At 29.4% G+C, this 16,202-nt stretch overlaps 2 protein-coding genes across 3 annotated transcripts in view; one reads left to right on the top strand and one right to left on the bottom strand.

The window, feature by feature from the left end:
* Positions 1-785: 785 nt before the first annotated feature.
* Positions 786-16,202, bottom strand: part of LOC112593304 (inhibitory POU protein) — a 37,818-nt gene continuing 22,401 nt past the window's right edge. For both annotated transcript variants that reach the window (XM_025337684.1, XM_025337685.1), the window contains 2 exons: positions 8,107-8,385; positions 786-2,645 (listed from right to left, as the gene is read on the bottom strand). In XM_025337684.1, the coding sequence (XP_025193469.1) occupies positions 1,860-2,645; positions 8,107-8,385 (1,065 nt within the window). In that variant the 3' untranslated portion in view covers positions 786-1,859. The remainder of the gene's footprint in view (positions 2,646-8,106; positions 8,386-16,202) is intronic.
* On the top strand, positions 10,081-14,401 carry LOC112593305 (facilitated trehalose transporter Tret1-2 homolog). The gene is made up of 6 exons (XM_025337687.1): positions 10,081-10,141; positions 10,695-11,051; positions 12,396-12,637; positions 12,728-12,931; positions 13,697-13,930; positions 14,192-14,401. Exons 1-6 carry the CDS (start codon positions 10,081-10,083, stop codon positions 14,399-14,401), a joined length of 1,308 nt encoding a protein of 435 aa, XP_025193472.1.

The following is a 16,202-nucleotide window of genomic DNA, read 5'->3' as shown; positions in this document are numbered from 1 at the left end:
TTATTTTTAAAAGATAACGTTAGCACATTATTAATTTTTTTTTTCGTTTGTCAGGAACAATTCGTTGATATTTTTTATTTTAGCCAGTGTGACTTGAGTTAGACAAAATAAAGAAACACAATATTAATGACTACTTTAACTATAGCGTCAAAAATATTGTATTTAAAGAATATAAAAAAAATATTGAGAACCAAATTATAAAAAAGCCAATGTATAATATTAACGTGATAGATGTTTTTCATAAAAATATTTAAAGAATTTGTTAAAACATAAAACTACAAAACAAGGAATTTCCATAGAACTTTTACAACGATATATTGTGTTATTATATTTTATAAATTGTAATGAAGATTAAAAAATGTTTAATGAACATAATTTTAAATACTTTGAACGCAATTCATACGTGTTATGTTTTATCATTAATCTGTTAAATCAATCGGAAATAAATATATTAAAACATTATTTCTATTTTAGATAATAATTGGAAATTTAAAAGTTATACATTTACATAATGAATTTATTATTTTACTCGCTTAAGGAATGCTTGATAATTATTCAATTTAATTAATGCATATAATCTGAACCGACGGTAATTTGTTTCAACAAAATTAATTTGTATTTTATTCCTTTAAAAATCACACACTATTTTGTGTAACTATTATAAGAGTATGTTTTAATAAGTATCGTATCATGTGGTATTTTGTATCTAAAATTAAAATGTGTTGTAGATTTATTATGTAATACTTACCTATAATATCTATAATATGTTTTATGTATCTACCCATACAAGTAACAAGTTGTATATATATATAATTATATATATTTACTGGCTTTGAATATTTGTAATTGATTGTTACTGATCTAACTTCAACTAGGTATACAATTATTTGCTACTGAAAAAGATATTCGACTGGAGAGGTATACATTATCTATTATGCGTTAAATATTAAATTTTTATAAAATAACGCTAGTTAAAAAATACGTGCATCCAAAACAGAGGCTTTAGTTTTAAATTTATCTTAAATACCAACATATATCATCTATAAGTCGCATGATCACATTTGTATAGATATTTGTGTTTTTAGGAACATATATTAAAATAAGTGGCATTTATATCGTACACAAAAAGCAGATTTAAATTTGTACATTAGATTTCCTAACATAATAATTACATATAATTAATAAATGAAACTATCATGGACGTTTTATAAAATAAAACGCACAACATAGAGAGAAAAAAAAAGTTGAATCAAAACCATCTGAAACTTTTACTAAAAGACAGAGTGAGAGAGATGCAATGTTTGAAGTGATTTTTATTTGAGACGATTGACCCAAAATCCCATATTGTTTGAGCGAAATTTATTTTGGGCACCTAGTAGGTAAGTCTATTATGCTTATCTTTCTAATTTTAGAATTACACAACAATCTGAGATTAGCTGAGCACGTCATTATTACCATACAATTTTTTGACTTATAAACCAAAATTGATCATCTTATAAAGTTATACTTGACTTTGGGCAGTAGGTATACACAGCAGACAGAAAGATAAATTTGCTTAAATAATGTATGATCTACTTAGATAAATTTCGGGTGATTCGCCCAAATCAACGACATCCTGTATTTGACAAGTTGGTCGTCCAAACTCATTTATATTATATATATATTAATTATATACACAACTATTGTTTTATATAGACGATAATAAATTTATGTTATTATTATTATTAATAATAATAGCAATGTCTATTATCTTTATATAGAAACGATTATTTCCGGTTAATGCGACTAAAATGAGCACGTGTCTTAGGAAGGGATTCAAGTGTAGTGACGGATGGCAGCGGCGGCACGATATCCCGTCATCAGTGTTGGGCCGCAAACTTCATACGCTTTTGCTTTTGCCTCTGGTTGCAAAACCACACTCTGACCACGTTCTTTTTCAGGTCGAGCTTTTCCGCTATGGCCGCGATCTTCTCGCCCGACGGCCGCGGCTGCACGGCAAAGTACGCTTCCAGCGACCGTTTCTCAGGCGCCGCGATTGACGTGCGCTTTCGTTTCTTCTCACCGGCCGGAAGCACGCTCGGTGCGTCCGGGTCGCGGCGCTTGTTCTTGGCCTGCGCTTCCGCCTCTTCCAGCCACGCTTGCAGGATGGGCTTGAGTGCGATCATGTTGTTATGCGACAACGTCAGCGACTCGAACCGGCATATGGTGCTTTGGGATAGAGCTCCGACGCCCGGTAGTTTAAGGTTGGCCAGTGCCTTACCTACGTCCGCCTGGGTTACGCCCAGCTTGATCCGCCGTTGCTTGAACCGCTCGGCAAACGCTTCAAGCTCGCGAGGATCGGTATCGGTGTCGGGGTGCTGGAGCCCGGCACCTCCGCCGGCGCCGATCATTCCGGCTGCCGCGGCCGCCGCTGCAGCTGCCGCCGCCGCATGATGATGATGGTGGTGATGGTGGTGATGGGGGTGACCGTTCGGACCGGCACCCGAGTGTGAGTGGTGGTGATGGTGGCTGCTCATCATGCCTGCACCGTAGACGCCAGGATGGAGCGGACCGTGGCCGGACCCGTCCGACATCGGCGTCAGTGTAGTCATGGTCGACGACGATATGGGTTCTAGAAGGTCAAGGCCCTCCATACCGGGGTGCATCTGAAAACAAATTGTAAAACGTATGTCGGTAAAAACGATAATAGGAAATAGGTGTGAGCACGATTAGTTAAACAAAGAAATATTTTGATTTCATGCTACGAGATCAGTGCGCATTTATATGTGTTAAATCTAACGATTAACAGATAGTTGATACATCAATTGTTTTTATATGTATCTTGAGTATTGATTATTTTATTATTGTTTTATAGAGTGAGCAAAAATATTTACTTCCCTTTGTATAATATTCGTACTCGGTAAATGCCTTCAATTAATTAAGGTGTTTTTTTTTCTTAATATTGAAATATTTTGATTAAAAATTATTTAATTGAAAATTTTTTGATGAGAACTAAAATTATTACTGCCAAAAATCGAGTGGAAAATTATTATATTATATGAATTGATATATATCACTATTATGGAATTGGTGGTGCCTATATATTTGCAAATATTCTGCGGTAAATAATTTCAGGGTAAAAAAATAATTTAATTTAGCCATTATTAAGCAAGGTGTAAATACTGAAAACTAAGTATAAATATCGTATGAAACATTATCATGTTTAGAGCCTTCATGTATGAAGTAAAACACGAGAAGAAGTCAAGAAATAGAACAGGGTAAATAATGCAGGTTTAATTAAAAAAATAAATAACAAAATTAATTATATTGTCTAAAGATTACAGGGAAATCACTTGGAACTATAATCGTTAACAATAACGATTTTGAATAGATTGAGTATTTTTAATACATTGAATCACACCTGTAACCAAACCAATATAGATGAGAGATCAACATAAAACTGTTCATTTAGACAATCTACAGAGAACGCATTTTATGGTCCAAATAATAAAGACCAGGCTGGCTGTAGAATACTATAGTTTATATCCATATGAAATGTACGTAATAATTTTAATTTAATTTAAATTGTATAACGATCATGAAATAATCATAATTATAAATATAATACACTGGACAATGATCTGATACACCTACTAAGTCTAATAATAAAATATGGTAGACAGTTAACATATTAGGCATCAAGTGCATGTTGTAAACGTACACTATTTGAGATTAACGCAGCACAGTTACCTGGGTGCCACTTATCATCATTTAATCGAAGCCGAATGATCCTATACCGGGAATCAATTTTTGAGTCGACTTGGGATTGGTCAGTTTTGATCTAGGAATATAATATTTGTTTACTTAAATCTCCTATAAATCTGAGTGACCCATAACGGTTTAAACGTGGACAGGCGTTTACATTTTTGCTAAAATTGATCTTTCCGAGTTTTCGTCTTGAAAAACTTCAGTTTTTTAAATTTAGTTAACCCCTCATTATAAAACATATGTAGAGTTATTGATAATTGACAATAATTTTAAATATAACACAAACATTTATTGCCTACTATTGGATGTGTTATTTCTTATATTTATAATCAATTTATTTTTAAATATTTGGGTTAAATTTTAAGTCAATTAAAACAGTAAATATAGATTTATAGTATAAACAGATAATAATATCAAAAATGTCTTCTTGTATAGTTAAATTCGCATGATTTATGTAAAAGTTTTAAGTTTCAACTAACCTAACTTTCACGAGATGTTTCCTGAATAACACTTTAAAGTAAAAGGTACTTAAACTCGAACATCTAAAAAATAGTTGTTGGACTCAATTTAATATTACCGATTATTATATAGCCATATATTGGTACCTACATATATTGCGTACTGCGATAAACGCATAGTAGTAATTATATTTATTGTACTTCCGTGTATATATATATATTATATTATATAGAGCACGCCCGTAAAATCCGATGATAATGTATGCGGTGTTAAATTTATGGTGAACATTCTCGGTGCGTGTGTGTGTATTGCGTTTGTGTTGTGCGTGAAACTAATTTTAATCAAGATTGAAACCCTCGGTGGTGGCTCTACGAATTCAGTGTGCGAATATTATGATATAGGGGAGAGATTATCGGTTTGGCGATGATGGCGCCCCGCAACCGCTTTACAATGAGTTTGAGCGCGTTATTGCAATACGTGGGAACATACATATACAACGTATATGTTTTTGTGCAATATACTATAGCTGATCGTGCACGGAGTTGTCAGTGAAAAATTAAATAACGCTAGTAGATTTAATTTATCTTAAACTCCATTGAATTTAAACAACACTTCATATTCTTCACACAGTCCTTTGGGTAGATTTTAAATAATCTAGAAGTAAATGTCTAAAATTATAAGTACTTTATTATAATAATTTTTTTATTTTCTGAAACCGATTGCAATAATTTATAGAGGAAAAAAAATATTCGTTTTTCGTGAGTCAGAAAATTCCTGCACAAGCCCCTCTTTTAAATGCAAAATTTTATAAATTATATTCAAGAGGATGATTGTCTTTGGGTATAGGATTACTTTTTATCAACACCAAATACAACATAACATACCAAATTTCAGAACCACGAGTGCGATAGACTTGGCTGTGAATCGTTTTTAACACACACACCACACAAACATGAAACATTGCCTTTTATTTGTATGGATATGTGCAGTCGGGCTATTGGTACCTACGAAATGTGTAGCACAAAAAAAAAAAATATATATATATAATAACAACAAATACGTGATGCGATTGTCGAATAAATAAAACGAAAAGGCAGTGGTGGCGGTATTATGTATATATTATAGCACAAACATTCGCGTACAGGATCGGTAAAAGTGTGGGAATTTGCATTTTATACGGCTCACGCGTATGTGAACGGCATATGTGTGTACAAAATATAAAGAAAAAAAGCGACGAGCGTACGTCACGGGAATTCCACATCGAGGGAGTAGTGCATGTTGTTGGTGGTGGCGAGGGTTGTTCACCACGCGTGAATCCGACGGGGAGAAATTGTCACTGGCGAGTATATATATGTATATATATATATATATATATATATCTGTGTGTATGTGTGTGTGTGGAGGTAAACCTATATACAGTACAGGCATAGGTATACACACACACACGCACACTACATACCTACTGTATTACCACTGCAGTGTATGGTACACCTACTATTGTATCGCATATATGCCTATATATTATACGTATATGTAAAAGTGTTACACATATAATACACGCGTTGCAGGATGTGGGGTCGCGTGTGTCACGCGTATGTGCATACATACATACATACGTATATACGTATATATATATATATATGTATAGATATAGATTAGAGTATTCGTCGGGGTCGACGGCGAGAGATATAGTTTGGCGGGACGAGTAACGTGAAGTACATAACGGTGAGGGGTCGAAAGGGATGAAACGGCAAACGCAATCGAATGAATAATTGATTTGGATTGTTATTATACACACGCACACGTACACACACACATACGTTCTCTTTCTCAATATACCATCGTCGAGTACACACGCACATATACACACATACACACAACTTACTTGGCCCTTGTCGTCGCCGTTTACCCCTTTCGATTGGTTACAACGACAACGTAGACGACGAGGAGTATATTATTATTATTATTATTATTATTATTATTTACACACATACACACACATACATATTACACTCAAACAGTGCTCGTTCCTGTAATGAGGTAATCGGCCGCGTACACACAAACGCGACGGTCATATTATGCGCACGCCGCACCCTCCCCACGCGACGGTTAGTCACAGTAGTGCAGTCCCCGCGCGACGTATATTTCATCATTAACTCGGTCTCTCGTCTCCCTCTGGCGTAGTAGTATACCCTTCATCTGTTGTGGCACACGCACGCGTAAACACCTATATACGAGTATTGCTGCTTCTGATGCTGTATAGTGAGATGGAGAGCAAGAGAAACAGAGAAAGGCGTAGAGAGAGAGAGGAGGAAGTAGATAACGTGAGGAGTATTCCGCTGGGAACGCGAGTCCGTGTGTTTTTTGGAGGGCGGTAGCGGAAATATACGAGCAAAAGTTAATGGATCGACAACTTTGACGAAGTGCTTCGGAGGAAAAATATTTTCGAGCGATGAGGGACGAACCACGACGACAACGCCGTTTGTGTTATAATATTCACCGATATACATTCTGCCCTTCCGCGTGAAAATGTATATTTTATTGATACCCACTCTTACGTACGTTTTGTTATTTATACAATATAACCAATAGCCTATACGAGTGTATAATATATATAGTTATAATAAGAGGAATAACTGTGTGTTAAGTATAACTGTGTGGGTGTGCTTATGTCTACGAATTTTCACGAGACGTAGATTTACACTGTCCGACTCGTTAGGTGAATTGTACACCGAGGGAAAAACGAAATTGTTGAGTCCTGTGTTCAAAAATGTTGAGTCTTATTTAAGAAATACCATTTTATTATTTTAACTTTGCTCATGCCCTTATTAACGATTTTTAATAGTATCTAAAATTACCAAAATGTATGATGCATATAGTTAGATTAAAGTTGAAAAGATTTTGCAGAACTAAAGATTTTGAGTTTAAAAACCTAATAATTTCTTCAAATTACTTTAAGTATCTAGTACCAGTTAAAATAATATATTTTTTTATAGAACTCTTAAAGTTTGTAATAAAAAGATATAGAGCATATAAATAATTTACGTGCCATTAAAATCCAACGAAATATGGCAATAAAATCAAATATGGCATAATAATATGGATAGTTATAAGGGTTATTTAGAGGAAAAAAATAACATAAACTATTTATCTAGACTATTAAATAATACTTAAATATATAACGATGTATATAATACGTGTTAAATATCAACATAATATATTATATATATAAGTGTAAAAATAACCTATAAACAATTTTTAAACTCAAATAAAATATTTTTAAACATAGATTATGTCATTAATTATCATTTAAATAATCATTGGTTTATAATGTGTTATGGTAAAAATTAAAAGTGTAAAAAGTTTCAATCGTTTAGTTTTATTATTTGTAACTTTTATGATTTTTATATTTTTGAAAGAAAAAAATGTATACATCTTTTACATTATTTTTAATTTATACGAAAATAAATATAAATACAATAGTTAATCAAAGAAATAATAATAAAATATAAAGCTATTTATCAATTTTAGAATTAAATATTTTTTAATTCTTAACGTAAGTCAGTATAAATCATATCAATTTAAAAGTTTAGGGATATATAATAAATAATATATTAAATTAAAAATGCTCTATGTTTGAAAGAAAAAAACCAATAAATCATAAATGTCTTATAATATAATACTATAATAATAAATTACTTTAAAATATAAAAAAGATGAAGTTTTGAAAAGTTTATGAATTACCTATCAATTATTTAAATTTCAATATTAAAATTAAAATTACATTTGAGTAGCCTCGACGTCTTGTTTAATAATAAATGTTTAAGTTTATGTTATTTAGTGTGGAATTTTCTATAACCCATAAACTTGGTTTTAACTAGTTTAATTAAATGTATTTACCTGGTGACCTCGATGGTTGGATTGGCTACCTGAGTGTCCACCGGACATTCCATGATGGTGGTGGTATGATGACATAACGTCGTGCTTGAGCTGAGAGAGCGGTCCAGGTGATCCAGTGGATCCAGGCCCCAATGATCCATTGCCTTGGCCTCCACCATTGCCATTACCAGGTCCCGGTGATTGATGGTTATGATGATGGTGATGCTTTCCCATATCCACAGCAGCAAGCACTTCAGCTCTACTGAGTAGACCATCATTGAGACCACCAAATAAGTCACCCTGTATAAAATAAATATTTTTAAAAATTAACTTTATGCGGTATGATGATTATTTTTGTTTAATTTTAAAGAATTAAATTTGTTTTTAATAAATAGAGAGAATAATTATTTGAGCAACATTTTCTTTGACGTGCAAAATGTGGAGAAGACGGTCAACAACTTCCCATACTTGAATATTAATGAAGAATGTCTATCCTTAGTCTTAAGCGGCTACGTTTTCTCACTAAGCGTGGAATAAATGCTGTACTGCGTGTAAAAGTTTTTTGTAAAGATAAAATTCACAGTGGACTTATGACGCCCAAGATAAGAAGTATGGAATTTACTGAAGACGTCAACGAGTATATAGAGTTTACTTACTAGGGTTTTTTTTTGGGGTGTGTGACAAGTGCTTCTGGACTTTAGAGACGAGTCGTCAATTATTTATGAGCTATCCCATTACTCTCTCATTCTTTTACATGGTCATTGAAAAAATGAAAAAGTATTATAAAAAATAACATGAATAACTACTGTGAAAAATAGATGGATTTTAATTATAATAATGTATACAAAAATATGAAAAATATATCCATTAAAAAGGTAATATAATATAGGAATAATAATAATCCGTATTAGGTACATAGACAATTATTGGATACTTTTTTATTTCACTCACTTCAACGAAAAATAGTGATGAAATATTATTATTATTTTGAAGTGATACTGAATTAACACAATTGAAAAATTACTTTGATCAGTGATTTACTACATGTATGCATAAAATAGATTTTAAAAATACTATAATAATAATTTTATAATTGAATTATAACGAAAAAATCAAAATGGGTTTAGCACTAATGCTACTTATTTCCAATTTATCAATAGAGTAAAATATTTTTTATGCTCAGAAAAACTACCCAGAGAATAAAAAAAGAACCTCCGTTAGTTCTATAAAGTACATTGTAAATAACATTTATTCTCTGAAATGTTGTCATGGACGTTAAGATGCACTCAAATAACAGATATCTAAAAGAGTGATCCTTTACTTGAAATATATAAAATCCTATCTATACTATTTTCGAATAATTTTTATAGATTATGAAACATTATACTTGGAATAAATCATAATATTTAATTTTAGTTTATTTTTCTAATTCGAAAGTAGTTGGATATTGTTTCATTAGTCAATGACATTAAAGATGTTAATGGAATTTTTAAATTATTATATTATGATCTAATAAAAGGTAAAGTGCAATACGAGTTAAATTATTTGTTTTCATATTTTCTATAAAACGAGTAAAAATAAAAATGGATTTATTACAATTTGTATGGAATAAAAATACTTAATAGTGTTTTAAACGTCTTAAAAGACTTTTTCTGGGCTAAAATAATATATATATAAATGACAAAAACTATTATAAACTATTTTATAGTTTATTATACGAGTATACTCATATAAAAACGTTAATTTAATTTTAGGTAAGAAAATAAAAATAATTATTGTTTTGATTACTTATTAAAAAAAGTAATTGGCTTATTAGTATAACAAATGTGTACTGTGATAGAAAAAAATAACAATTAAGTAGTTAATGATATAAAAAACTGATATTTAATTTTTTGTTTTATATTTACGTTTAATTTAATATTATAATTGAATCGATTCGTTAAAAACGTTAGTTTTGATTTCGTTGCATGTGTGTTAATTTTTACGAAAACAATTATGCCGGAAAGTATTGTAATACAAGAGGGGATATTGCGACAGATTATTTATACAATTTTAGGTGAGGATTAAGTATAAGTATTATTGTATTAAGTATATTGTTATAAATTACATTTCAAACGTCGTTTCCTTCTAAATCCCATGTTCCCTTTAAAGCTTTATTGGCCAATGCAATTATAAATATATTTATACCTATTCTTTAAGTATTACGTTTTTCATTAGTAATTAATATAATTACTATTAAAAAATGTAGAAAAAAAACGTAAAATTACCCATTAATAAACCTCCACAATTTCTAAAAATGTTTAATTATAATTAAATATTTGTCATATTTTTAAGAATCTATCTCAAAAACTCGTATAATTCAACTATTACCGATGCACGTCCTAGACATTTACTTTAATAAAATTATTAAATTCATTAAAATGTTGTTTATTGTAATATTATGACATAAAAAATTCTCTGTAGCGCATTTTATTTTCGTTTATATTAAAAGTTTTAACGTATTTATGTAACGAATACTCAATATGACATTTTATATTATTCCAGGTAATGTATGTACAAAAGTTATTAAAATCGAAAATTATAAAGTTTTTTGATTGTATATGTTAAAGTGTCTTGGTGTTCTTTAACGATTGGCATGTGTTTGGAGTGGACGTGGTACGATGATGACGTGAAAACTAAACACAATTTGGGTGTATCGGAAAGCACGATAAAAACTCTCATGTACGTAGGGGTAATCATCAGCGCTGGACCGGCGGCGCTCATCGCATCGATGCAGAAAAAACTCAGAGAGGTGCTAATCATCGGGATATTTTTAACGCTCTGCGGGTCAATTATATTTATGGCGTTTTCGATCAGCGCATTGCTCACACTTATTACTGGACGAATCCTGCACGGTATGGGTGCTGGGATCGTGTGCGTCGTCGTGCCCAATTACTCAGCAGAAATCACTGAGCCGAAGTATAGAGGTGAACGTTAATGATAGGTAATAATTTTATTAGGGCTAGGATTTCTAAGCATTAGTATATTTTTATTATCAGTAAATTTAATTTGTTTAATCCATGTACATTGGTTGACGGTTATAACCACGATTTGGTTCATATCGTAGAATTTAATAGAACAGTTTTTTCCTTTCATATTTTTATCAAAATGCGTATAACTGCACGTGTAGAGTTTTTAAGACGCGATATGAAAAACGAGCGTAAAATCATATTTGTCTTGTTAGTACCTATCTGTAATTGTTGTTGTAAATATACTATTTATGAACTATTGTGGTCGATCATATCTTAAAAAAGATAAAATTCTATTTTAATATAGGCTTGTTAACTATGTGGGGTTATTAATTTAATAATCGTTGGTATAACACATTTTTCAATGTAGGAAAAACATTTTATATTTTTGTGTGACATTCAGTGTAACTGTAACATTTATATTGGTAAACGATTTAGAAGAATGCCCAAAGTTCGAAGTGAAGGTGCTTAGTTATGAAAATGTATTTAAAAACTATTTAGTGAAGTTTGCCAAACTAATGGTAAAATACTTCATTTATTATTTATTTATTTGCAATCAATTTTCGCATAAAAACTATTTGATGATTTATAGAATTTAAAATATTTTTAAAAAAAATCTACACATTTATCATTTTATATTGCATACCTACCTATATAAATCCTAGCCCTAAAAATAATAATAATAACACGTGTTTTATGGAGTCTACATTTAATGTTATTGTGTGTTACATTTTAAATCATATGTGTTCTATGACATGTATTATGCGACACAAAAGGGTCAAGTAAAAAACGCTTTGTAATATCCACCTGAAGTACTTCCGCGTAAATGATAAACCCATTTAAAATTTTAAATACACTTTTTATTGTTTGTTCGATATTGGTTTAAGCTATTAAATTATATGAGTGACCATAATTTTTGCTATTCATATCACAAGAATATTAATATAAATTAAGATTACATCCATGAGTGTTGAAAAATTAAAAAAAAAATCTAAGCTTTTATAGAGATGAACGTTTTAAAGTTATAGGTATATACACAGATTGAATCATTGATAACAGTAAGCATAACTTTATAGTCTAAACTTCTAAGTATATTAACATATTTATTATATTTTACCTAGGTTAGCACTTGTAATTTGAACTATATGTTCTAGATTATGAACATTATTTTTTTATTATTTTTTTAGCAATTGTTTATGAATTATGATAAACATATTCATTATAATTACTAATTTTTTTTTGGTCGTTTAATTAAAAATTATAAATAGCAGATTATAAATTAATGTTTATCATTGTATTTAGACGTGCTAATTGGTTTACATCATGTACACTTGTTGAGTGGTATGATTTTGTCACACATTATCGACGAGTATTGTATGTATTCATATGTGAATATGGGAATTGTAGCTATGGCAATTTTAAACTTGATAGCATTATGTGCCATTAACGACCCACCATATTTCCAAACGATATTTTATGAAAAGCTGAAAAAGAGTGAATTAGAATGTAAACGCATTAATGTATCGAGCAATAGTTGTCACAACGTAAAAAAAAAGTTGCAATAACAAAATATTATGATTTCCGTGGATCATTGTGGTATTGTATTATGAACAAATGTATATTTATCGTTTCAGATTTTAAGAAAACGTGACATCGACAAAACAATGCATGTGTTTTCGATTTTTACGAAAAAACAATATTTTTATCCTTTGTTAATTAACATCTGTTTAATAAGTATTCAACAGTTTGGTGGTAACATTTCATTGTTATATAAATTACAATGTGCATACGGAGGACCACCATTAAATAAAAAAATGTCAAACGTGACTGGTATCTTAGTTCTCCAAGTATTAACACCTTGCTACTGTTCGTTATCACTTATCATGCATTATAAATAATAAAATGCACAAAATTTAGTATATTTTATGGGTAAATAGAAATAGTAGCGCATGTATACTATCGAATGTCAAGCATATTATGGTTATTACTTATTTCACTATTGGTTAGTAGAAACTTTCAGACATTTTATTTATCGTTCAATTGCCGGCTGGAGATTTTGTCGATCGGATACCACCCTAACTAATAGAACAGTAGACTGTATAGTCTCGGGACCTTTCAAAGATATCTTAATCCTGATTAGGAGTTCATACAAGAAGTTTTACGGAGTTTCAATATAGGAGCTCCCTTGGCAATTATTTGTGTTATTAGAACACTTCTATCGATTGCAGCAAGGTTAACTCAACCTTTATTTTCTTTGGGGGTGGGGGAGGGATATTATGTTCACATACATCAATAAAAATATATTTTAATTTTATAATTTATTACAATAATATAACAAAAGTTTATGGATTAATATATTATTTTATATTGATAATATTCTCTCCTATAATATAATATATAATATAAGATGAATATCAAAACACAAAAAAAGGTTTAAAAATATGTAATCTAATGTATTATTTTTTTTTTTTGATTCAATGAAAATCTAATTTTTTTCATTAAATCATAATATAAATATTATTTTTTTATCTTATTTTATTTTAAACGTTATGTGTATTTATTGTATGTTAAAAAAAGTGTTATTTTGTTTTACATTTTTTTAGCTCGTTTCATCAAGTTTTTGTTTATTAAGTCTCAGAATTTTAAAAAAGAAATATATATTAATCATCTCAGGACTTGGCATGGCAATCACCTTAATTTTGATGAATGGCAAATACTATATGCAAATTATAGATACGTTGTGGTTACCTAATTTAATCGTTATCTATATTATTTTTTATTCGATTGGATATGGTCCAATGCCATGGATTTTGATGCCTCAAATATGTCCAAGATATGTAAGTTATGAATTTAAAATTTAGTTTTTTTATGCGTATAATGCATATATAATACTATTTTTAGACCATTTTCCATGGATTTAATTTGAATAATGCATCATACTTTACAATTATTAATTTCTCAATTTAAAATTAATTACTTTATATAGGTACATAATTATTAGATTAGTTTAATATCTCATGAGAAATAAATTTATTTGTTAATATGAAATAATATCGCATTGGTTTTTAATTCAGTTTTATTTACCTATATTTTTTTAGACGAAATTGTGGACATCTGGTGTCATTGTAAGTCTATACGCTTTTTTGAATTTAATCATTAATCAACCGTTTATCGACATTATAAGATATATGATATATATGTTAAGTGGAGTGGATATATTTTTATTGATTTTCACTGTTGTAAGTGTTATTAGTATAATATTTGCGTGTTTGTTCACACCAAAAATAAAAGACCGTATTTCGTCATAAAATGTGTACGTTTTATCATTTAAGATTACAGATAAAAATAAACAAATTTTCCTACTTTTTTTTTTTATTTTAAGTTAGTAGTGTTTAATTTAGAAGGTTTACAAAGCTGTAAAAAGCTTTTAAAAAGGTCTTGACTTGGCAAAAAACCTCTCTACATTGTGATAAAGTTTGTAGATTTTGTACAACCATAATATAAAAACGGTAAAAATGCATAAGATCTCCGAAAAATATGAGATGTTAAAATATAAGAAAAAGTACACTTTTTAGATTATTTATCATTAATTTTCTGAATTCTACAAATACATCTTTTATGATAAGTGTATTAAACTAATAGTTAATACTATTATGTTATATATATTTTTAAAATCAGTAATACAATAACTTTATCTAAATAGTCTATGAAAAATACTGATTGCTATGAAATACCATTTTTCACACATATTATAATGAATAACTAATTATTAACAATATAAAAATATTGAAAAGTTAGAAAACAATGATATTCAAAGAATACAATTGAATAATTTTTTTAGAAAATACACAATTTATATTTGAATCGGTGAAAAAAAAAGTCACGACGTATATAAATGTGGAATATGATAATGCTCAGTATGCTTTTACGAGTACAAATTTTATAATATTCACTAAATTCAAAAATAAAGTGTGAGCTAAGTATGGACATATCTACGTTCATATTTTGTTTTAAACCCAAAATTAAATATCAAAAATAAATAATTCTTTTATATTATCATGATGGAAATTCATAGAATGATTTCATGTCATCGTAAACCTGAATTTCTGTAAATAATGGAGGGGGGGGGGGGGGTATTTCTAAGGTCTAGGATAATTTACACTTCCATTTCCCACAAATAAATTTATTTTACGATAATAAAAACCAAAAAATAATTTAAGCAATTAATTGTTTCTAAGTATATTGAAATTATATGAGTACATATATTATATAACCAAATATTTTCATTAAAATTAACAATTAAAAAAAAAAAAATTTTATCTTGAAATAATACATTTTTATGAAAACTTTTGTTATTAACTCAAATTGAAATACATAACAAATTTACTTTAACAATGTACAGATTCTTGAATACTAACCGCGAGACGATAAATATTTTGCATTAACCCTTTTGGTTGCCTGTCGGGATGTCAAGTGTTTATTAATATTCGCCCTTTCGACCCCCGCGTCGGCTACATCACGAGATGGTTCCCTTGCAAACTGTTCGCATAATGAGAAAATTACATGTTTCCATAAACCATAACTATATACGAGGTAAACCGCAACGACTTTATGAATAGGTACCATCAGAACAATATTATCTAACTATAAATTATTATATAATTTTAACATGCTTTTATAATAACCATGGTGGTTTCTGATTTTGGATTATAGGCTATAATATCAAAAAAAGCGAAAAAAAAATAACGAAATCAAAAATAGAGAAAAAATATTACTGTGATAAGTATAGTAAAAAAATATTCACAAAACCATAATATTACATTTGTAGGGTTAAGTTATTATTGATACCTTTTAAATAATTAATATTTTTGTAAGTATTGTAAGATAAGATTAGATAATGTATTTTTTCTGAATAATTTTCATAATTTTTTTTTTTTTTTTAATGTTTTTTTTACACTAGCAATAGACTGTTTTTATTTAATGTTCTTTAAATGTTGCTGATCTTTCAACACATCGATAAATGCTCAAAATGTTGGATGATTTAATAATTTCCATAACTCAAAAATATAATTCAAATAGAATAATAAGCACAATACTTGATTGTGACGT

The sequence above is a fragment of the Melanaphis sacchari genome, unplaced genomic scaffold (assembly GCF_002803265.2).
Source record: "Melanaphis sacchari strain LSU unplaced genomic scaffold, SCAv2.0 Contig1_pilon_pilon, whole genome shotgun sequence".
Taxonomy (NCBI): Eukaryota; Metazoa; Arthropoda; class Insecta; order Hemiptera; family Aphididae; genus Melanaphis; species Melanaphis sacchari.
The sequence above is the reverse complement of the archived record's forward strand: the minus strand, read 5'-3'. Positions and strand labels throughout refer to the sequence as shown.

Coding starts and splice junctions, on each gene's coding strand:
- LOC112593305 (XM_025337687.1), top strand. CDS start 10,081: ATGCCGGAAAGTATTGTAATACAAGAGGGGATATTGCGACAGATTATT. Junction 10,142..10,694: donor GATTATTTATACAATTTTAG/GTGAGGATTAAG, acceptor TATATGTTAAAG/TGTCTTGGTGTTCTTTAACG. Junction 12,638..12,727: donor CGAGCAATAGTTGTCACAAC/GTAAAAAAAAAG, acceptor TTATCGTTTCAG/ATTTTAAGAAAACGTGACAT.